Here is a 24260-nt window from a genome sequence, read left to right on the forward strand (position 1 = left end):
TCCTGTTCTTGCTGAGGTCTTTTGAGTTCATTCTGGAAAGGGCAGGGTTTGGCTTCTACAGACTTGTGAAAAAGTACAGAAATTCTAGGCCTGGCCAAGACGGAGCAACAAGGACTAGATTTACCTTCCTACAGGAAATAATTTTAAAAACAATAGAGAAATAGGAAACAATGGTCTAAGACAGTGACCCTGAGATTGGAGAAACAAGCCCACGACCACCCCAGCTGAGATCTAGACAGAGTCTCCAGGCCACAGTGCAGAGAATCCAGGGGGCCATGTGGTCCCTGACTTCAGCAGGAGGAGCTGGAGGTCTGAGGCGGCTGAGGAAGCTGAGTAGGAAGAGGGAACAGCACAGAGTGGCTTGGAGAGGATCAGCTCAGAACCATCAGCTTAGCTCTGAGCATGTGCATGAGATGACACTGTGCCAGGAGACCCACTGGAAGGTGCAACCTGGGTCTCTCCCCTCAGGACCCTCAGGGCTGGGTGGCTCTGGCATCCTGTGTACTGCGGTCTGCGTGGCATCCCTGGTCTCTGCCCACTAGATACTAGTGACAACCCCTCACCCAGTCGTGTCAGCCAGAAGCGTCTGCTGCAGGGAAAATGGTCCCTCAGTGAGAACCACCAGATTAGAGGGACTGTTCCCAGAGCCCACACCGGGCTGAGGAAGGCATGGTCCCCTCCCGCCCTAGGAGGAAGGCTGTAATAAAAGGGCACGATCCCCAAATGAAGTTACTCTGGTCCCACCTAGCAAAGCTTAAATGCCAGCTTTACACCTATCTATCTGTTTCTGTTAGTGGCCACACCACCCTGACACGGCCCATCTCATCTGTTTCTAAGTAGCTTAACTGTATCCCAGAACAAAGCTCAAAAATATTTTTAGGAAAAAAAAATCCAGCACCCAACACAGTAAAATTCAGAATGTTTGCATCCAAACAAAATTACCAGGCATTGGATGAATGAGAAAACTACAACCCATAATGAGAAGAAAAAGCTACCAATAGAACCAGAACCAGAGAAGACACAGGAGTAGAGCTGGCAGAAAGCGAAGGACATAAGCCAAGTAGAGGAATGACAGGGCAGAGTAGAGACCAGGAAGGAATAAAAAGACCAGGAAGATATAAAAAGACCCAGTGGAATCTGGACAGATGACAACTACAACATCTGACAGAAACATACTAGAGATCACACACTACAAAGAAAAAATAAACGGACTTGAAGACACAGCAATACAAACTATCCAAAACTCAACAGAGAAGAAAGAAGACTGGAAAAAAAGAGCAGCACGCCGCGAGCCGTGGGACAGTCTGTAGTGGCCTGACGGCCTGGAAAGGCAGGGCAGAGCGTGCGCCTTAAGACATGATGGCTGGAAATTCCAGATTTGAGGAAAACTATAAGCCCACACATCCAAGAATCCCAATGATCCCCAAGCACAATATGGAGAGAAAAACTAAGCCACAGTGTACTGTTAATTAAATTTCTTAAATTAGTGATAAAGAAAAAGATCTTAAAAGCAGCTAGAAACAAATATACATTATGTGTAAAAGAACAATGAATTAAAGCAAAAGAAGAAATCACAAGGGAAATTAGAAAATACTATCATGTGAATGAAAACAAAAGCCTAACACACCAAGACTTATGGGTGCAGTGACAGCAGCACTCAGAGGAGACCAGCAGCCATGAGTACCATATAGAACTAGTACAGGAAGAACAAACTGAACCCAGACTAAAGGAAAGAAAGATGAGAGATAAACAAAAGAAATAGCTACAGAAAAAACTAGAAAGATTTATAGAGAAAATCAATAAAACCAAAAGTTGGTTCTCTGAAAATGAAAAGATCAACAAAATCAACAAACTTTTATCTAGATTGACTAGAAGAAAAAGAGAAAAGTCTCAAATTACTAAAATCAGAAACAAAAGTGAAGACATTACTACAGATTCCATGGAAATTAAAAGGATTATAAAAGTATGAACACTTGTATACCAACACCTAGATAAAATAGACAAATTCCTAGAAACACAAAACCTATCAAGACTAAACCATGAAAACATAGAAAATCTGAATAGGTATGTAACTACTAAGGAGATTAAATCAGTAATCAAAAGTATCCCAAAAAATAAAAGCCCTAGATCTAAAGGCTTCATGGGTAAATTCTACCAAACACTTAAAGAATAACATACCAATCTTTCCCAAACATTTCCAAAAAATTAAAGAGTAGGGAACACTCCCTGACTTATTGTATGAGGCCAGCATCACCCTGATACCAAAGCCAGACAAAGACACTACAGGTAAAGAAAACTACAGACCGGCCAGGCTTGGTGGCTCACACCTGTAATCCTATGCTCTGGGAGGCAGAGGTGGGAGAATCACTCAAGGTCAGGAGTTTAAGACCAGCCTGAGCAAGAGTGAGACCCAGTCTCTACTAAAAATAGAAAGAAATTAGCTGGACAACTAAAAACATATAGAAAAACTTAGCTGGGCATGGTGGTACACGCCTGTAGTCCAAGCTATTCGGGAGGCTGAGGCAGAAGCATTGCTTGAGCCCAGGAATTTGAGGTTGCTGTAAGTTAGGCTGATGCTATGGCACTCTAGCCTGGGCAACAGAGCAAGACTCCATCTCAAAAGAAAACCAAAAATCTATAGACCAACATTCCTTATGAACATAGGTATAAAAATCCTCAACAAAATACTAGTAAACCAAATCCAACAGCACATCAAAAACATAACTCACCGTGATCAAATGGGTTTCATCCCAGGGATGCAAGGATGGTTCAACATGCTCAAATCAATAAATGTGATATACCACATTAATAGAATTAAAAACAAAAACTATATGATCATCTCAGTAGATGCATGAAAAGCATTCAATAAAATTTATTCAAAGGATTACGCACCATAACCCAGTGGGATTTATTTCTAGAATGCAAGGATAGTTCCAACATATAAAAATTGATCAATGTAATACATTAACAGAATGAAGAAAAACAACCACATGATCATCTCTATTGATGCAGAAAAAGCATTTGACAAAATTCAAACCCTTTTATGATAAACACTGAACTAGGAATACAAGAATACTACCTTGATATGATAACAGCCACATATGAAAAACTCACAGTGAAGAACATACTCAATGGTGAAAGGCTGAAAGCTTTTCCTCTAAGATCAAGAACAGGGCAAAGATGCTTGCTCTCGCCACTTATATTCAACATAGTACTGGAAGTCCTAGCCAGAGCAATTAGGCAAGAAAAAGAAAGGAAAGGGATCCAAATTCCAAAGGAAGAAGTAAAATTATCTGTTTACAGATGGAATGATTTTAGATGTAGAAAACCCTAGAGTCCACAAAAAATTTTTGGAATAAATACAGCAAAGTAGCAGTATACAAAGTTGAAACACAAAATTATCTCCATTTGTAAACACTAAGAGTGAATTATCTGAAAGTACAAAAACAATTCTGTTTACAATAGCATCAAAAAGAACAAAATACCTAGGAATCAATTTAACCAAAGAAGGGAAAGACTCGTATAGTGAAAACTATAAACATTGCTTAAAGAAATTAAACAAAACATAAATAAATGAAAATAATCTCATGTTTATGGACTGGAAGACTCAATATTGTTAAGATGTCCATACTATCCAAATGATCTACAGATTCAGTGCAATTTCCATCAAAATTCCAATGACTTTTGGAAAGTCACTGAAAAAGAATTTGAAATTGAAAAGTCATTTGAAAAAGAAATACAAAAGCCCATTATAAAATTCATACAGAAGAGCACAAATAGCCAAAAAAATCTTGCAAAAGAACAAAGCTGGAGGACTCACATTTTCTAATTTCAAAATTTCCTACAAAGCTACAGTAATCAGAACAGTGTGAAACTGGCATAAACAGACATATGGATCAACAGAATAGAGATGCCAAAAATAAATCCTCCAATATATGTTCACATGATTTTGGCCTTTTTCTTTTTCTTTTTTTTTGAGACAGAGTCTTGCTTTATTGCCCAGGCTAGAGTGAGTGCTGTGGCATCAGCCTAGCTCACAGCAACCTCAAACTCCTGGGCTCAAGCAATCCTCCTTGCCTTAGCCTCCCGAGTAGCTGGGACTACAGGAATGCGCCACCATGCTTGGCTAATTTTTTCTATATATATTAGTTGGCCAATTAATTTCTTTCTATTTATAGTAGAGACGGGGTCTCCCTCTTGCTCATGCTGGTTTCGAACTCCTGACCTCAAGTGATCCTCCTGCCTAGGCCTCCCAGAGTGCTAGGATTACAGGTATGAGCCACTGTGCCCAGCCATTGCCTTTTTCTTTTTTAAAGAAATGGGGTCTTGCTATGTTACCCAAGCTGGTCTCAAACTCCTCTGCTCCAGGGATCCTCCCATCTCAGCATCCTAAGTAGCTGGGACTAAAGGTATACCCAATAGTCAAATTATATATATATACATATAAAATATATTTATATATTTATTTATTTATTTATTGGCTTGCATGTGTAGACCACCCACCCATTGATGGGTGGAAATATTATATTTGCCTTACAAAGGAAGGATATGGAGCAACATGCTACAACATGGATGAACTTTGAGGACGTTATTTGAAGTGAGGTAATCCAGTCACAGAAAGACAAATGCTGTTATGATTCCACTTCTGTGAGGTTCCTAGAATAGTAAAAATCATAGAGACAAAGTAGAATTGTGGTTTCCATGGCTTAGGGGAGGAGAAATGGGGAGTCAGTGTTTAATGGGGGCAGAGTTTCAGGTTTACGAGATGGATGGTGGTGATGGCTGCACAACACTAGCAATATATGTGATGCCTCTGCATACTTAAATACAATTAAGATGGTAAATTTTATGTTTAAGTATGTTTCATAACAATAAGAATATAATTAAACGAACAACATGCACACACACTTATAGCAGTTTTTATTCACAACTGCTGAAACTTGAAACCAAGCAAGATGCCCTCCAGGAAGTGACGTGACAGACTGTGGTACAACCAGACAATGCAACATTATTCAGCACTAAAAATAAATGAGCTATCAAGCCAGGAAAAGACAGGAGGAACCTTAAGTGCATGCCACTGAGTGAGAGGAGCCATCTGCAAAGGCTACTGACTGTGTGGTTCTAACTCTGCCACTCTGGAAAAGGAAAACCATGGAGACAGCAGAGAGATCAGAGGGTGCCAGGGGACTGGGGGAGGGAGAGACGAATGGCCAGAGCACAGAGGATTTCAGGGCTGCGAATTCACTCTGCACGATACGACCATGGTGCACACGTGTCACTGCACACCACCGAGTGAGCATGAAGTGCACTACAGACCCTGGGGGATAATGACACATCAGTGAAGGTCCATCCAGAGTGAGTGTGAGAAAGAGAGAGAGAGTGTGTGTGTGAGAGAGAAAGAGTGTGTGTATGACAGGAGTGACACAGCAGCAGCTGCTGCATGGGCATGAGAAGTGGAACGTGAGACACTCAGATGGATTAAGCCGGTGGAAAGAGATGAGAACTGAGGCCTCTCTCCAGCCTAGACTGGGCTCCCTGCTTTCCTGCCATTTCCTAAACGGACGATTCAGGCATTTGCCTGAGAACTTATAGTGACCTGGGGACAGAGGACTGCCCGCCTGCCCAGGATCCGTCAGTAATAAACCCTGAACACTCCTCCTACTGTGCACTGAGCTTGTGCTTCTGTCTGAAGAACAGGGGCTGCCCCCAGTCAGGCTCCCAGCATCAGAGTGATGGTCACACAAGCACAAACTGGACAGGGGTCAGAGAGGAGCCACAAGGGCATGAGAAAAGAAAAGAACTTTCACTTGAGAAAGATGAGTCCTTTACAATTATCAAGCCGAGAAAGACATTAAAATACTACCCTCCTTGAGCTTAAGCATTCATCTCTCAAAACTGCTTGCAATTGCCACAAGTAGCTACAGATTAACCTAATAACGCTACACCAGACACTACAACCCAAGCCCTACAGCTTAACAATGCACAGCCAATTGCTAATCATTGTTATTTCTATAAACCAATTAGAATTCTGGACAAACAACTTTTTATCTGCCCAGTCCCTGTGCCTCTTTTTTGACTTAAAAACCTGCTTGTAACCAAGCCCAAACGGAGCTCACATTCAAGGTTACTTGGGTCTGAGTCTCCTGGCAGCTGTCCTCACTCTGGCTCAAGTAAACACGTTACATTATATTTTGTGCCTCAGCCTCTTCCTTTCAGGTCAACAGACATCTGCCAGTGTAAACAAGCTTCCTGTGAGAGAGACCCCGGGTCATAGGTCAGACGGCCACTTGTCAGGCAACCCACCAGGTGAAGGGAGAACGCCACGGCAGGCACACTGTGGACGCCACATGCTGTCCCCCTGCACTCCCCAGTAGGGCAGGGCTGCCAGCACTCTGGTACTGGAACCCCAGTTTAGCTGGAGGTCCTCAGAATACTTCCAAACCCTACAGAAAATTGCCTGGAGATGGAGCAGTGTTTTTCCTGTCAAATGTAGTAGACTTTTTCCTTCCTGGACCTTCCTTCTCCAGCCACTGCACTCGGAGGTGCCATCCTCCACACAAGCAGGTGTGCAGGGCTCCTCCTCTCCTCCCGTCCCCTGCCTGCAGCTCCCGCAGGGACCCTCCTTGCCCTCAGCCCACGCCCTTTGGGTGGCCCCAGCCCTCCCCTGGCCTCGGCCTCCACAAGGACAGCGGACAGGCTTGGGCAAGGCCTCTGCGAATGAACATGTTGTATGTATCACAACAAAGCAGCAGCACAGCACAGGGGAGGTGAGGAGAGAATGTTCTGGCAAAGGCTGTCACCTACAAGAGGCTGACCTCCCGGCCTTGCTCTTGACCTTCAGGAGGGGCCTGCATTTCACTGCTAGCCAGTGCTGGGCCAGGTCTCATCCAGAGAGCCCTTCTCTTCTCAGCTCCTCTTCTCAGAGCAGGTTCCCGCCTGAGCAGGTTCATGCTCTTAGCTGGAGTTCTGTCACAAGTGGAAGGCGGTCAAGAAAGTGGACACCTCTCGCCCTTAACAAAGACCGCCTGATCTGGAGGAGAGAGGCTGGACTGGTGGGAGAGGTGTCCTTGGGCCCCTTTCTGTCCTGGCCCCCACAGCCCTGGCCCACAATTTGGTACGGCCTCCTGGCACTGCTGTGGGTGCGGCAGAGCTGCCTCTCGCCTGGAACCCCAGTCACCTGAGTCAAAATCAAGCCACGGTGAAGTCTGAGCCAAGGAAGGGCTCCTCCCGCTTTTGCCAGAAAACAACTCCACAGTGGTGATGAGGTAAAGATTCCACATGGCATCAGTTTTCCTACCTCGGCAAGTAATGGCTGAAAAGTCAGGATGTCAATTTTTTGTTCCACACATTTTTTAAGTCTATCTGGTATCGGATACTGAGGAAGAAAACTGGGAAGTTGTCGTCTTGAATTCCTTAAAAAATAAATTCTGAAGTTAAAACATTTCTTAATTACCAGGCATTTTATACTACACATCACATTTTTACTTATCCTTTTCTATTTTAGAAAGATCAAAGTTCATTTACTCACTGAAAATAACTGATATATGAATAACTGGCCTAAGTGAGTAGTTTGCACTTTTATTTTAGCTTTGGGATCCTTTCTCCCACTGGCTCTTGCAGAGAAGCACCTGCCAACACAGGTAGGCACAGCTGCTCTGGCAGCAGCAGAACAGGGCTGGAGCCCCAGGAACCTTCTGGAACCAGTGAGTTTGTGAACGGTTGGGTTTTAATCTTCTAATTAGCTAAACTCTTAGTACCGTACTTTTAATGAAAGACATGAGTATTAGACACTACGCCCATGCTATCACTGCAGAGAACGCATCTGGAAGTTGTTCTGTCTGGCTCCTGCCTTTGATTTGCTTTTCTTTTGTTTCTCAGCCTGTATTTTCTCTGGGGAAATTCAGTTTCACCCTTAAGCTTCCGCCTTTCCCTAGAATGGCTGTCGGGATCACCAAAATCCTGCCACCAGGAGGATGAAGAACACCACTGCTACTGTGCAAGTCCAACAGTGCAACAGGAATGACAAAAATGAGGAAAATGGGAGAAGAGGCACCAGGAGAGGACAGGGAAGCTCAAAGTCAGAGGGAGGTAGGGTGAACCTGAACCCCGTGAAGAAAGGCATCAGGCCCTTTCTCCAGGTCCCTCCCGACTCTCGTTTCCCTGTGTCCAAGTAGGGAAATGGGAGAGCGCACCCAACCAACCTCCTATTCCTTCAGCTGTCACCGCACGTTTGGGTGCCTTTAGCTCAGCCCTGCAGAAAGACATGGAGGTGTCTTCTCCCCAGAGTCTGTGGCAAGAGTCACACTAGCACACGTGTGACGTGCGCATGGAAGTCAGTGGGCCCTCAGCAGTGGGGGTTATGTCTGGGCTGCTGATATGAGCCAGACACCGCACACTCAGGCAGGTGGCCTGACAGCCAGCCTAACCACATGGCCAGAAGAGCTGGAGTGATAAGACTGGACACGGAGGCCCCAGCCAGCTCTGCCAGGTGCACACACCCTCCTGTCTAAGAAGGGAGCAAGACCGAGAGCTGGAGCTTCCTGGCGGGGCCCCAGCAGGATGTGCAGGGCCAGGGCTGTGCCGTAGGGCACCTGTGTGGGCAGCGCCAGACACCTAGCCTTCCAGCCAACCTGACTGGCAGGAAGCAGTGCCCTAGAGATGCCCCTGGGCAGTGACAATGCGTTAATGTTCAAAGGGAAATAAATGACTGGGGTTAAAATAAAATGTGGTTGTTGGTCTGTATTCTTTTCTCTTCTAGTTAAGCCAACTTACAACCAGAAAGCTGCTCGGTGCACTGCTACACAAGACCAGGGGCTCTCAAAGGCCCCTGACTCTGCTGCTGCTTCCCAGCCCCAGTGATTCCTGGTCTCAAAGGCCCCTGACTCTGGTGCTGCTTCCCAGCCCCAGTGATTCCTGCCCCCTTTCTGGGCTCCATCCCTACAGGGCACCCCTCCTCCATGTGACCAGGGATCATTGCTACTTGCAGAGCCTCTCCATCAGGAAACTGTGCATTTCGGATGCCTTTCCTCAATTAACTCTCAATCTGCAAGAGGTAGCAACTATCATTTTACAAATGCGATAAAGGCTCAAAGAGGTTAAGACACCTGCCCAAGATCACACAGCTTCCTGGTGGTCGTGCTGTGATTCATGCAGTCTAACTCCAAAGGTAAACAACCACATAATATTCTCCTCTGCTAAAAGATTTTTCCTTCAGCCTGCAATTTAGCAGACATTCATAATTCCTCATCTTAAACTGTTACTAGGCAAACATGTGGTTTGAAATTAAGAGTTTTCCAACATCAGAGAAGTAAAACATCTCACCCTCAGTGGGGTCTGAGCAGCACCAGAGCTCACACCCACCAGTACTGCAGCTAATGGGTGACTGTTCACGTCACGTGGGACAAAGTCACTGACCACCCTAACAGGTTGACCGGTTGGATTTTCTGGCACCAAACTTTAAAAATATCTGCTTTTCAGAGCTTTTTGGTTTTGTAACTGCAGAAGAGAACACATGGACCTAAAGACTTCCCAGAGACCACACCCTAGTTAACACCTGGGCAGCCCCAGGTTCCCAGCCACGGGGCACTAGCAGCCCACATGCTGCTTTCCTCAGAGTCACTCTTAAGTGGGACCACGTCTTCAAAAGGCAAGGGACCAAGCACCCCTGCTGCTGCCACACGAGCTACACTGGAGGTGGCAGGAGCTGAGCACAAACCCATCCTGCTCAGAGAGTCGCCCTGAGACATGCCAGGGCAGAGTGGGGCCTGGGCTGGTGTGGGCCACCGCCCTCGACTCCACACTGTCGCTGGGCAGTGGCAGAGACCGTGAGAGTTACTTCACGGTAACACTGTGGGGAAGGAGGCTCAAACCCAGCTTTTTCTCCTGTGTTACCTCCCCCAGCTGGGAGGTGACCATCACCCGCCAGCACTACTTGCTTCCCCTCAATAAAGTCACCAGATCAAGAGCCACATACGCAGTTGCTGTACCTTTTCTGTGTGGTCACGACAACTGTAGTTTTTGTGGATGCCAATAATGCTTGGGAACTTTTAGGCTTTTTCCAAGAAAATGGCTCACGGACAGCTATTAGTGACTCCTCACCACTTACAACATTTACTTCAAGGTATCGCCCAATTAGGAAATTGGAAAAACAGAGCAAAAGGAGTTCCTTGCAGCGGCCAGAATTTCTTAGGGAAAAAAAACAAAACAAAATTTAGTTTCAGTCATAAGATAGGCAGATTAAACATCTTTTCCCTTTCAGCATACAAAGAAAGTTGCAGGGCTTGTTGTTTTTTGACACAAGGTCTTGTTCTGTCACCCAGGCTAGAGTGCAGTGGTGTCATCTCAGCTCACTGGAGCCTCACACTCCTGGGCTCAAGTGACCCTTCTGCCTTTGTCTCCTGAGTAGCTGGGACGTGTCACTATGTCCTGATAATTTTTCTATTTTTCGCAGAGACAGAGTCTGGCTATGTTGCTGAGGCTGGTCTGGAACACCTGGCCTCAAGCAATCCTGTCACTTTGGCCTCCCTAAGTGCGGGGATTATAGGTGTTAGCCACCAAGCCTGGCCACCCTTAGTTTGTAACAATTCTATTTTTTTTTTTTTTTTTTTTTTTTGAGACAGAGTCTCGCTTTGTTGCCCAGGCTACAGTGAGTGCCATGGCGTCAGCCTAGCTCACAGCAACCTCAAACTCCTGGGCTCAAGCAATCCTGCTGCCTCAGCCTCCCGAGTAGCTGGGACTACAGGCATGCACCTGTAGTCCGGCTAATTTCTTCTATATATGTTAGTTGGCCAATTAATTTCTTTCTATTTATAGTAGAGACAGGGTCTTGCTCTTGCTCAGGCTGGTTTCGAACTCCTGACCTCGAGCAATCCTCCCGCCTCGGCCTCCCAGAGTGCTAGGATTACAGGCGTGAGCCACTGCGCCCGGCCTTGTAACAATTCTTTTTACACAGAAAAGAGACTTTCTAAAACAAGCAATGTAATATTTTCTCAAGATAAAATCAAGCACCGAAAATAGTCCTTTCTATAATTCTCAAACTTAAGAATAGGAAAAACATTTTCAATATTCTCAAGTTGAAATCAGAATTGTATAACATGACCAAAAATATGCACTATTTTTAACTTGCTTTCTGCCCAATTCCTTACTGTGCTCTAGCTAAGGCTACTCTGTACATGCTATGCTTGGCTCTCACTCATGGCTTCTTTGCCTATTTTTAGGTTGTCATAATGTTAAAAAAAAAATCGTTTAAGCTAGCTGTATCTCACACAGCCAACTGAAGACTACATATTTCATTTTCCTTTTATTTGGGGACAGTCTTGCTCTGTAGCCCGGGCTAGAGTGCTGTGGCGTCAGCCTAGCTCACAGCAACCACCAACTCCTGGGCTCAAGTGATCCTCCTTCCTCAGCCTCCTGAGTAGCTGGGACTACAGGTGAGCACCACCACGCCTGACTAATTTTTCTATTTTTAGTAGAGATGGGGGTCTCGAACTCCTGACCTCAAGCAATCCTCCCTCCCTGGCCTCCCAGAGTGCTAGGATTACAGGCGTGAGCCACTGTGCCTGCCTAGACTATATACTTAACTGTCACCCACAGTTTGACGTTTGATGAGCTTAAAGCAAGGCAGTGATTTAAACTCACTTAAGTATCTTAAAAAATTTATAATTAGCAAATGTGGGGGTAAGAAGGCCTGGAGCCCAAATGCCCAGCTGGAAGTTGACCACACACTTTCAGGCAGCTCAAATGGTGGTAGGGACATGGGGAGAGCCTAGAGAGGAACCAGCGACTGACGGGTCCTAGCTGGGTGGGACTGACCTGCGAGGGAGAGAAGAGATGCCCTGGGGCAGGGATGGGAGTGGATGGAGGCTAAGGGCTCATGAGGAAGGCAGTGAGGAGGAACAGCCAGGACGGCCAAGGACAGAGGGCTCAGAGCAGAGGGAGCTCACGCCTGGACACGCCTCATGGCCGCCCAGTTTTCTCTGTGAAGCTGAAGGTCGGGTGCTGAGGCCCACAGTGGATGTCTCTGGGCCACAGCATCCGTCGCCTCAAGTGGGCAAAGCTCACGTAGCCATTTTCTGACCAATGTTTTTTCTTACGATTTTCTCACATCACAACGCTCACGAGTATTCTTTATGACATTCAACCTAGCAGTATCACAGATGAAACTTAAAAATAAAAATGTGCAAATGCACCCGCAGTGGCTTTCTCCTGACCTCCAGTCACCTACTTTGCGTCACATACAACCACCACAGAGGTTTTACCCCCTGGAGGGACGAGCACACCAGGCCCTGGCTCTGCCACCTGCTGCCGCAGTAGCGTGCCTCCTTTGCCTCCACTTTCTCCTTCACAGGGACCATCACCTGGGAAATGAAATTTAAATCCCAACTCAGACAAGAAAGCAAATTATCTCTCACAGTGCTGGCACGCCCAGTGGAAACGTGCACACATGCATACACTCACACTCAAACGCACAATGAACATTGGGCGAAGCCTCAGGTGGTGGCTGACAAAAATCATAGAAAGCAGCCGGAAGCGGGAGAGGGGCAGAGCAGCAGCCTGCCCCCACTAGGGGCGAAGCCCTGCACCACGAAGTCCCTGCAACGACCCACAGCAACCCACCCTGGTTTGGAAACACGCAGGAAATGGCCACCGCCAGAATCACTTCTAGGTATCGGTCAAGCTATTTCCGTCCCTCTCCAGCCCCGAAACATCAAGAGGAGAAGGGCCCAGAACCAGAGAGCTCAGAGCAGGAAGCGCCACAGTGGCCGGGGTGTTCTGGCCACTGCACCCACCTCTGCCCACAGCTCGCTGAGGTGTCTGGTCACAGCCCCGAGGCTCCTTCAGCCCACCCACCTTGCATGCTAAGAGCTGAAGTGTCTGTCTACCTGGGGAGACGTTTCTGTTGTCCACCAAACTGCTCTCTGGTGTCTGACAGGTTTTGTTTTTTCGGTAGCTATTTAATGAATTAATATTTTCATCTAATAAATTCTTCCCCTTCTCAGGAACAGAAACAAAAGATACCACTGGGCATGCTTGGGCTTCCTCCAGCACCTGGAATCTGAACTGTTTGGCCTTATCCCAGCCAGCCAGTTTACAGCTGACTAGGTTTTGAGGAATGTCTCCTTTATTCCTGAGAAAGAAAATTAGCCATAAATACAGATAGGATTTCTAAAGGTAAGAGATTCAGTTATCATAAAACACAAAATTCACTCTAGGAAATGGCAACTGTAAACACTTTTATAAATATAAATAAAATAGATATTCTGGGGTGAAAATATTTGAAGGGATCTTCATAAAGGCAAAAAATGGGCAAAGCTGGTTCTACTGAAATTCTTAAATCACAGTTTAAAGGCCACTAATATAACATTATTTAGAACTTTTAAGTGGTAAACTTACTCAATCCAGATCACCATAATTTTACTTCCTCCTTCCTTTAATGTTCCAAAATGTGTCATCTGTGTAACTTCAACATCCCCTTTGTTCTTCAACAAAAGGGCTCCGTAGGACTCCTCAGCTGCCTCGCCAACAGCAGTGGCATCTCTGCAAAAAGCCCAGAGAGAGACGTCTCTCTGTAGGCCTCAGCCCTGCCCAGCCCAGAGGACAGGCTGCAGGACGAGGGGCAGAGACTCCCATCCTCATGGAGAGGCCACCCAACTACATGCGGAGCTCACCAGGCTCCGGTTTCATGATTGCAAACCTGTGAAGTCTGGAGAAAAGGGGGTGACACGGGTATCTTGCTGGCTGTGCTCCCCACCCCACTGGCCCCCCACTTCCTATACCGTCACCCCTCTTCTCTCCCAGGCTATGGAGGGGAGGCACAAAACTTACTAAACTTGCCTTTAGAAAGAGTTTTGCTACTTTGAAGTATTTGAGATCAGATGAGAAGTTTCTCTTGGGAAAATGAGAAGCTTTCACTGTCCCTTCAAAAAAGACCCATTTACCTATCTCCTATTGACACTACTGTGAAGCAGGCTCAGGTCTCCACACTTTTGTCCCCAGCACTCCCAGAAGGTCAGCTGGGCCCTGGGGTTCCACTGGGAACATGGCGCCTCCAGGACGAGTGCCCCAAACCTGGCCCTGCCCACAACCCCATGAGGTTCCCAGCACACAGTGATGGCCACTGGGCTGGCACCTATGCAGCCATGTCCTCCTCCACAGGGGCCTACACAACCAGGTGCACACATAACCCCCTCCCTCCAGCCTCTGGCCGGGTGCAGGAGCACAGGGAGCAGTCAGACCCTTGCTGTCAGCTGACAACTTCTGCTAGCAGACAGGGTGGGGTGAGGGGGATGACTCTGAAGGAGGAAGTAAGTCACTGCCAGGTTTGTGACTCACCCACCCACAGAACAGGCTGCTTAGTTCCTGGGAAGACCCCAGGAGGTGTGGGGTCTGGGAGGGCTGTGGAAGCTCACTCTGTGACATCTATTTTGTGCGTGGTTCACACATGGGGTCAGGAGTGCAGGGGAACGGCCTGGCTTGCATGGGGGCTGTAAGCCCAGGAGTAGCCAGCGTTTCCCTGGCTTCTGCTCCGAAGCTTCTCCCTATGGTGGGGAGGCCTGAGCAGGGATGAAGAGCACAGAAAGGCTGCTGGGCAGAAACAGGTCTTTTTCAAACACTCTGGCCCAAAGAGAAGAGTCAGGAAAGCGTGTGTTTAATGACGTGGGTGCTTCCTTGAAGTGGCACATGGCTCATGCGACTGACTGCACCACCTAAGAATGTTGCAGTCTGGGCCCACGGCAACACCATGGGGCTCTCGCTTCCTGGGTCCCATGCAAGAAGGGGATTCATAGCCTCTTCCCGATGCAGACACGGAAGAAGGTGCAGGTCAGCACACCTGGGTCTCTCTTACCTCCTGGCAACACCAGGCTTGGCAGATGGGGCTAAAGGCAGAACTCCTGTTGCCACTCGGTGTAGAGAGCAGGTGAGGGCCCTGCGTCTGGCTTCCCTGCCCTGAGGCACTCTCCAACAGCAAAGCAGGGTCTCGTGGGGAAGCGGACCCAGGCACTGAGAAACCAAACAAGCCTCTGCCAGCAGGATGAGGGCTGGCTGTGGGATTCTTCCAGGCTAAGCTGTCCCGAAGTCCTGCCTAGCAGCACTATTCTGGCGCCCCACTTCCACACACACCTGTCGCCTGGGTCACACATGGGCTGCCTGACTGCACCCAGATATTGAGGTGGGTGAGGTAGGCAAATGCCTTCCCCACACAGAACCCACATGCTACCGAGGGGGTGAGACAACAACAGGATAGAGAAAGAAACGGGTGAGTGGCTCACTGGTGGTAAACGAGGAAGAGAAAAGGCAGGTGGGGAGGGGGGTCGGGGCTGGAGCTGCTGTGTGAACGGGGGGCTCAGGGAAGCCCCATCACACTCTCCGACTCATGGGTAGCAGGCATGTCCCTGCAGCACAGATGTGGCACATTAATAATGTCAATGTTCAATGTGTTTGTAAAAATGTCGAAATGTGAAGGAACAAGACATACAAATCCACCAAAAGTATCAATCACCAACAGGTAAGATAAGGATGAAGAGAGACTCCAAACGCTACCTTCAGTCAAATTCCAGAAGGCTACTCTAACCACTGACTCAGGACCTGCATGTCTCCTCTTCTAGCTTACTAAAGTAACTCTTCAGAATACACTTAAATCAAGCCTTTCGCTCCCAAAGAAGAAAAGCATTTTCTGATTACCGCCTTTTCACGGGGGTTATACAAAGTGCTCTCCAGATGTAGCACGACTGGCTGCTCTCCACCACCACTGCGTTGACGATGTCACCTCTCCGGGGAATGTACCCGTCTGGCAGTTTCAGAGAGTCCAAGGAGAAGAAGATACTGTCGTCCATCACCCCGTTCCTGCCACAGAGGCTGGAGATGCAGACCTGTGGGCACAGCGACTGGACGTCATGGAAGAGCACGTGCCGCGGGTGCTGGGTGAGCCCTGTAGGCACGCCTCTGTGTCAGCTCGCCCAGCACTCCACGGCCCAGACAGGGCTGAGTCTCTGAGGTGGAGCCGTGCTCCCCATAGAACCCACACCCACAGTGTGACACACGTGGGAAGGTGCCCTGTCCTAAGGCTGAGGGGCAGAAGGGTCTGTGTCGAGGCTACAGCATGCCCCTCATGAGAACACTTCCCTTGCTCCCAGTCTCTTCTCCCCAAACCACATTGGCCTCTGCCAGGAAGCTCACCTCCCACCTCCTGCCCCACCTTCTCCACAGTTCCGACACACGCCTTTCTCCTTACAACACTTCCACACGCAATCCACACACCTCAGAACTTAATCCTGCCAGCACTCTAGATTAGCCTCTACTTCCAAAGGAGGCAAAACATTTTCAGTAGGAGAACAGGCTCCTCTTTGGCCAAGACTAAACTTTATCTTGGCTTCCCAACACATCCAGGAAAATCCTGGGCTGTGAAAATTATCCCCGACAGCAGGTCTGGTAGAAACACGGGAAGAACCGCCCGTCGGCACGCTACCTTGTCCACGCGCTTGTACCTCAGCGGCTTCACGGACACGGCCTCACTGCTCCACGTGCCAGGCCGGATCCAGTACTCGGCCTCCACCCAGTCTCCCTTGCAGGGCTGGAAACCTGCGTGGCCAGGAGCAAACCCAGCCATGTTAGAGCACACAACTGACTCTCAAGTTGTGATACACTGACATCACTTCTGTCACAGTTCAGCTATGTCTGAACTTTTTAAAAAGCATTTTCAGCTGGTTGCAGTGGCTCACACCTGTAATTCTAGCACTCTGGGAGACTGAGATGGGTGGATCAAACAAGGTCAGGAGTTCAAAACCAGCCTGAGCAAGAGGGAGACCCCGTCTGTACTAAAAATAGAAAGAAATTAATTGGCCAACTAACCATATATAGAAAAAATTAGCCAGGCATGGTGGCGCATGCCTGTAGTCCCAGCTATTTGAGAGGCTGAGGCAGGAGGATCTCTTGAGCCAAGGAGTTTGAGGTTGCTGTGTGCTAGGCTGATGCCATGGCACTCTAGCCCAGGCAACAGAGTGAGACTCTGTCCCCCCCCCAAAAAAAAAAAAAAAAAAAGCATTTTCTACCAGCATGAGACCAACCACAGCCTTGCCGTCCCCAGCCTGCCAGGGATGGCAGGGGAACCCAGAAAGACAACTATCATATCAAGGTCTCTTCTGTTTAGCATATTCTCCATACTTTGCAGTTTAAAAAACCGCAAAGCACTATTATTAACCACTGCAATAAAATGAGCTGGAGACTCCAGATTCTAGAAGGTACTGGTGCACATGTGGTGCACAGGTCTATTAACACACACGCAGAGGCAGGTGCTAGTGCCCTTCCCACTTTCTCTGACACAGTGTTTGTATCCTGCCCTGCCGGGACACATGCAGGGAGCTTGGCGACAGAGGGACGTGCACACAGGCATCCCTGCTCAGGTGTGGGGAAAGCCCCAGCCAGTCCCTTGGCGAGCCACGGCCTGCAGGACAGGAGATGTCACTGGGCCCCAGTGGGCAGAGTTAGTGGGAAACTGCAGGTGCAGCAACGTGAGTGGCCGAGCTGTCCTGACAGAACAGAGAGCACATCTGCACAGGTCTGGTATGGGACAAGGAGTAAAGTGATAGCTAGCTACAAATTTTGTTATTTTGCAATAACAAGTAATAAGCTCAAAAATTTAAAGTATGTAACTGAATACCGAGTTTGTTTCTCCAGAAAGCGAGTTACGAACATACAGCTGAGCCCACACGTCTGCTGACATAGACGTTCACCCAGAACCGTCTGAAAACAGGAGACAGACCCAGCAGAGCACTGACCTCAGGGTCAGCTGGTACTTTACGAAGACAGGTGCAAATGTAGAGATAGTGTGTGTAAACCACACCTTCATTTATCATATAATTATTTACCATAATTTTGATAATTTTTATTCCATATTTCCTGGGTATACATGAAAAGTAAAGTGGAATGGTTCATGTGCCAGTTCTATAAATAGTTAAAGAAAAAGCCAAGTAAACTGAAAGAACTGATTTTTTTCCATCAGAATCATGGAATCAAAATAAAGATTTCAGAGCACTGTTTTAAAGGAGAAATACCTGGCCTTATTGTGAATACTACTGTAAATTCAGTTTAAAAATCCACTCCAGGAAATAAAAGTGTTTGTTTTCATAGTGATAACATGATTTTGATGGAATAAAAGCACCACAATACAAATAAGACACCCACATATTAAGAAACCTATGAAGCAGGAATGAACTTGGAACCGATGGCACACACATGGTCCTTGCCTCCAAACATGCTTACATGTTCAATTACCTGAACACAAGCTGTAGCAGTTAAAATTTACAAGCATATGTATGTAACTGAACTACACAACTCCTGTGACAGAGCTAAGATTAATAAAACACACACACACACACATGCATGCACAAACACACAGTGGGGTCTGTGGCCCCCACCACCTGCACTTCACAAATGCTTGGAACCGAAGAGCCATTCTGTAAATCACCCCAGGGCCTATCAGGGTGCTTTTTTTTTTAAAAGTAAGACCTCCAAATTTCGGTTACACGTTTTTCAAATCAGCTGAAAATCTTTAATCAAAGTATTTAATAAATGTAGAGCCAAAACTCTTCATCTTTTGCAAATTGTAGTTATTGAAAATAAAGCTAGTAAACAGGAAAATACAAAAGCAATGGAAGAAATGAACCAATCAGATCCTGGAAGCTTGACGGGTACATACAAATGAGAGCCACAATCCTAAGACTAGACTTGAGAACACAACTTTGAGAAGCCTGCACTCCCCTGGGTAAGCCGGGTCTCTGCAATGGATGAACTGAAGAGGCCCGCACGCTTGGGAGAACCACAGAGACAATGCATTTGATTAATTTAAGTTTATAAAAATGGTTGAACAGTTATGTACTCTGAATAGAGGCAAAAAGAGGACCTGAGAAAACGTTTGTGCTGAAATAGTTATGTTTTAAGAGGAAAAAAACCCCCAGAATTGTAAATATCTCACATTTTGTAGAATTTGCTGAACTTACTAATATTTCCTCAATTAAAAATGTTATAGCCCACATGAAATAGTAAACCAAAGGTGCCTACAATTCCAAATTCATCAACCACAAAATGCAACTTTGAAGAAGACTCTAGTCAATTATATGAAAAAATAAAATATTAGCCAATATATAAATATTTCAAAATGATTTAATTTTAATTAATGTTAACACCCCTTTCACTTCTCAGATGTGTGTTGGTTTCGACACTAAATCATGAGGTCACCTGGCCATAGCTCTGGCTGTAAAGGGGTTGCTCCGCAAAAGCTGTGGCCTGGGAGGGGGGACAGAAGCCTCTGCTGGGCACCACGCAGGGGAGCCCCTCCCAAAGTCACCACCCTGTCATCCCCCACCCTCTGCTAGTGCTCTCCCTGAGCACTGAGAGCACACCAGTATTTGTTGAATTAACGTCAAGAAGAAAATAGCATCTTCTAACTTTCCCATAAGTAAATGAAAAAATTTAGCAGAATTTTCCTTTTCTCACCTCTAGGTCAGAGACTATAAATTAGGTTTCACGGGGACACAGCTACAGCCTCTCGCTCAGGTGTGTCCCTGGCTGCTTCCAGCTACAGACACCTCCATCCCAGAGGGAAGGGTTTCTGTAGAGACCTTGCACTGCTTACAGGCTGCACCGCCTGGTCCTGCACAGTGTGCTGATCTCTATGTTAGAGTCCCATTATCATCTTTTTTTCACATTGTAGTTTCTCTTTCAAGAATGTTCTTTTGCCATGTCATTAGTTTTTGAGATCACATCAGCAGCAATTTTGACATATTCGTATAGCTCTCTCTCAGCCTTGAGAGAACAACTTGAGTCCCCTCACTTGAGGTTTTGTGTACCAGGAAATCCCCCGGCCTGAGGTCAGGATCCCACCCTGTCTTCACTCCCCAAGGCAACCTTCTCTTCTGTGCCTCATCCACATCCACAGCATCAAGCGCTTCCTGGTCTGCTCACCTGAGACATGTCCCTGTGAGGTCCCCAGGAGGGGCTTCCTGTGAGCGTGAGTGAGGGGCCTGGACGATCACAAAAGTCCTTCCCAAGAACTGAGAATTTCTCTGACAGGGCAGAGATTTTAAAATCCCAATAGTCACCTATCAGTTTCATCCTGGGGATTTCATGGTTAGCAATCAAGGAAAAAAGAACAAAAGCGCTCTTTTACTCTTCTCATAAAGTAGTGGGCCGAGCCAATCGCTCTCTGGCTCCCAGGCTACAGGCACCTGAGTGTGCTGAAGGTGGCAGAAGACCTTAGTCCTACTCATCTTATAGCATGCAGACTGGCAGGCTGTGCAGGTGGACATCATCTCAGAAAGCACTGCCCCAGGCAGCTTCCCCAACCCTGCTCTGATACAACGTATATATAGGGAGGAGAAGCTGAGTCTCCTCTTAGTCTCTGAGTGTCCAGCTCCTTACTCACTGCTGCAGGCTGCAGGTGCACAGTAAACAGCTGTTGAATTAAACGCAATAAATGGCATCGACAAATTATTTCTTTAGGCATAAAAACAAAACCTTAGATTGGCCAAAAATAACAGCAATTAAAAATGGTATACCCTCTTGGAAAGGTACAAGATTATCCCCAAGCCCAAATATTTAAAAACATTTGAAGTACTTTATTTTTTTGAGACAAGAGTCTTACTCTGTTACCCAGCCTAGAGTGCAGTTGATACCATCATAGTTCACTGCAACCTCAAACTCTTGGGCTCAAGCATGCTCCTGCCTCAGCCTCCTGAGTAGCTGGGGAGTGCCACCACAACTGGCTAATTTTTCTATTTTTTGTACTGATGGGGTCTTGTTCTTGCTCAGGTTGGTCTCGAACTCCTGGCCTCAAGTAATTCTCCCACCTCAGCGCCCCAAAGTGCTAGGATTACAGGTGTGAGCCACTGCACCTGGCCTGGAGTACTTTAAAAAGATACTTTATATGTATGTATACCTGTAACATTGTTGACTTAGGTTAATAACTTAATAATTATATGCAAGGAACTACATATTAGAGAGATTAGAGACTGCATTCAACAAACCAGCATAAAACAAATGAAAGCATAAGTTTAAACAGTGAATGCCCCCCGACAAGTCCACCCTACATTCAAGAGCCTCTGCATGAAGTGAGCACCTGGAGAAGACATCTAGCCCCAAAACCCTCTCAACAAAGTCCAAATTTGATCCTTTTAGGGACATGCGTAGCCATCTCAGATTTAATACATGAAATTATTTAAGACACAGAAACTTCTAGATGTGAAACAGAGACCCTCTAGTATACCTTCACAGACACTTTCCAGAGAGAAGTACGTGGTCTGGTTGATGTAGCCGGCACTTTCCATTAGGGAAGTCACACATCCGATCAGCATTCGGGGTCTGGAGTCTGACAGCCCGCCACCGTGGTTCTTGCTGTCGTCTTCCCATTTATCAGAGACAGCTTCTACCTGTAGGACAGACAAGCAGCTTTTCAAACCATAATAAAAGAACCATGAGAAAAGCAAACTACAGGCCAGTATCCCTGTTTTCGTCCAACAAAGCTGGGAATTCTGAGATCAAGGGGCTGGTGGGTCCAGGGTCTGGCGAGCGTCCTCATCCTGCTTCATCCATGACATCTTCTTGATGCAGCCTCACCTGATAGACGGGGAGGGGGAGTTCTCCAGGGTATGTCTTATAAGGGCTTCACCCTCATGACTCAGTCACCATCAAAGCCCCCACCTTCTAATAACATCACACTGGGGGTCACAATTTCAGCATATGAATTTTGGGGGATACCACTGTTGAGTCTACAGCAATCCCTTATGAATATAGATATGAAAATCTTCAACAAAACATTAGCAAACTGAGTTAAAAGGCTTACACACCACCACTAAGTGAAGTTCATCTCAGAATGCAAAGGTGGTTCAACGTGAAAATCAGTCAACATGACACACCACATTGATAGGATGGGGGAAATTACATGAATATCTCAAGTGATACAGAAGAATCATTTGAAAAAATTCAGTATCCTTTCATGACACAAATACTCAATAAACTAGGAATGGAAGGAAACTCCTTCAACATGTTAAAGGTAATATTAAAAAGTCCACAGCTGATACCATATGCAATCAATGGTGAGAGACTGAAAGCCATACCCACTCTCACCTCTTATAGTCAACATTATACTAGAAGTTCCTGCCAGAACAATTATACAAGAAAAAAGAAATTAAAAGTGTCCAAGGCCGGGTGCAGTGGCTCACGTCTGTAATCCTAGCACTCTGGGAGGCCGAGGTGGGCGGATTGCTCGAGTTCAGGAGCTCGAGACCAGCCTGAGCAAGAGCGAGACCCCGTCTCTACTATAAATACAAAGAAATTAATTGGCCAACTGATATATATAGAAAAAATTAGCCAGGCATGGTGGTGCATGCCTGTAGTCACAGCTACTTGGGAGGCTGAGGCAGGAGGATCACTTGAGCCCAGGAGTTTGAGGTTGCTGTGAGCTAGGCTGACGCCACGGCACTCACTTTAGCCTGGGCAACAAAGCAAGACTGTCTCAAAAAAAAAAAAGTGTCCAAATTGTTAACTAGTAATACAATTACTGCCCACAGATGGCATGATCTTATCTGTAGAAAACTCTAAAAATTCCACACATACAAAAAAATGGTTAGAGCTAATAAGTGAATTCAGCAAAGTAACTTGATACATATCAAGTCAACACACAAAGATCAGTTTTATTACTATAAACTTATAATGAAGAATCTCAAAAGAAAATTAACAAAACAACTCCATTTATAGCAAAATCAAAAAGAATAGAATACTTAGGAATTAACCAAGGAGATGGAAGACTTACACACTGAAAACTACAAAATATTGATGGATGAAATTAAAGACCTAAATATTAATAAATGGAAAGACACCCAAGTTCATGAACTGGAAGACTTCGTATTGTTAAGATGACAATAACACCCGGAGCACCCACAGAGTCCATGTAATTCCTAATGAAATCCCATCAGTGTATTTTCATATAAACAGAAAAACTCACCCTAAAATTCACAAGGAATTTCAAGGGCCTCTGAATAGCCATAACAGTCTTGAAAAGGTATAACAAATGGAGGTCTCATACTTCCTAATTTCAAAATTTCCTACAAATGTACAGTTATCAAACAAGTGTGGCACCAGCATACGGACAGTCATATGGACCAAAGGAACAGAACAGAACAGAACAGAACAGAGAGCCCAGAAAGAAACCCTCACACACGGTCCAACTGATCTTCGACAGGGCCACAGGACCATTCGGCAGGGAGACATATTCTCTGTTACAGTCTTTTCAGAAACATGCAAAAGAATGAAGTTGGACCCTTACCTTACACCATATATAAAAATCAACTCAAAATGGATCAAAGACTTAAATTTTTAAAAACTATAAAACTCTTAGTAGAAAACTGGGGAATCTTCATGATCTTGGATTAATCAATGGTTTCTGAAGTGTGACATCAAAAGTATAGGCAACAACAACAAAAAAGACAAATTAGACTTCATCAAAATTTAAGGCTTATGTACATCAAAGGATACTATGAAGAAGACAAATGAGAGAAAATATTTACAAACTGTGTATCTGATAAGAGATTACTATCCAGAAAATATAAAGCATTCCTACGACTCCACAAGAAAACAATCCAATTTAAAAATGGGCAAAAGATTTGAACAGATATTTCTCCAAAGAAGATACACAGATGGCCAATAATCACATGAAAAGATGCTCAACATCACTAATCATCAGGGAAATGCAAATCAAAGCCACCATGCGATACCACACCACACCTGCTAGGAATGGCTGTCAGAAAGAAAAATGAAAATAGTAAGTGCTAGCAAGGATATAGAAAAATTGGAACCTTCCTACACTGTTGGTGGGAATATAAATGGTGCCGCCACTGTGCAAAACAGTTTGTTGGCTCCTCAAAGAGTTAAACATGGTTTTACCGCATGACCCAGAAATTGTACTCCTAGGTATGTACCCCAAGAACTGAAAACAGGGGCTCAGACAGACACTTGTTCATAGCTGCATTATCATAACAGTCAAAAGGAAGAAACAACCCAAGTGTTCATTAGCAGATGAATGGAGAAACAAAATGTGATGTATCCAACAATGGAATATTATTCCACCATAAAAAGGTACTTTTGATACATGCTACAAGGATTAACCTTGGAAACATTAAGCTAAGTAACTTAAGCACAACGTAAGTAACAAAAGGATAAACACCCTGTGACTCCAGTTGTGTGAGGTATTTAGAATAGGCAGACTCATA

General features: G+C 45.9%; 1 protein-coding gene across 1 annotated transcript in view; it reads right to left on the reverse strand.

Annotated features, from left to right (window-relative positions):
* MOV10L1 (Mov10 like RNA helicase 1) overlaps window positions 1–24260 on the reverse strand; it is a 65956-nt gene that overhangs the window by 36186 nt on the left and 5510 nt on the right. The window contains exons 3-10 of the mRNA XM_076006900.1: window positions 21260–21422; window positions 16466–16578; window positions 15682–15869; window positions 13393–13536; window positions 12882–13126; window positions 12224–12356; window positions 9987–10184; window positions 7298–7412 (exon numbers count right to left, since the gene is read on the reverse strand). Coding sequence (XP_075863015.1) covers window positions 7298–7412; window positions 9987–10184; window positions 12224–12356; window positions 12882–13126; window positions 13393–13536; window positions 15682–15869; window positions 16466–16578; window positions 21260–21422 — 1299 coding nt within the window. The remainder of the gene's footprint in view (window positions 1–7297; window positions 7413–9986; window positions 10185–12223; window positions 12357–12881; window positions 13127–13392; window positions 13537–15681; window positions 15870–16465; window positions 16579–21259; window positions 21423–24260) is intronic.

Source organism: Microcebus murinus, chromosome 10 (genome assembly GCF_040939455.1).
Source record: "Microcebus murinus isolate Inina chromosome 10, M.murinus_Inina_mat1.0, whole genome shotgun sequence".
Classification (NCBI taxonomy): domain Eukaryota; kingdom Metazoa; phylum Chordata; class Mammalia; order Primates; family Cheirogaleidae; genus Microcebus; species Microcebus murinus.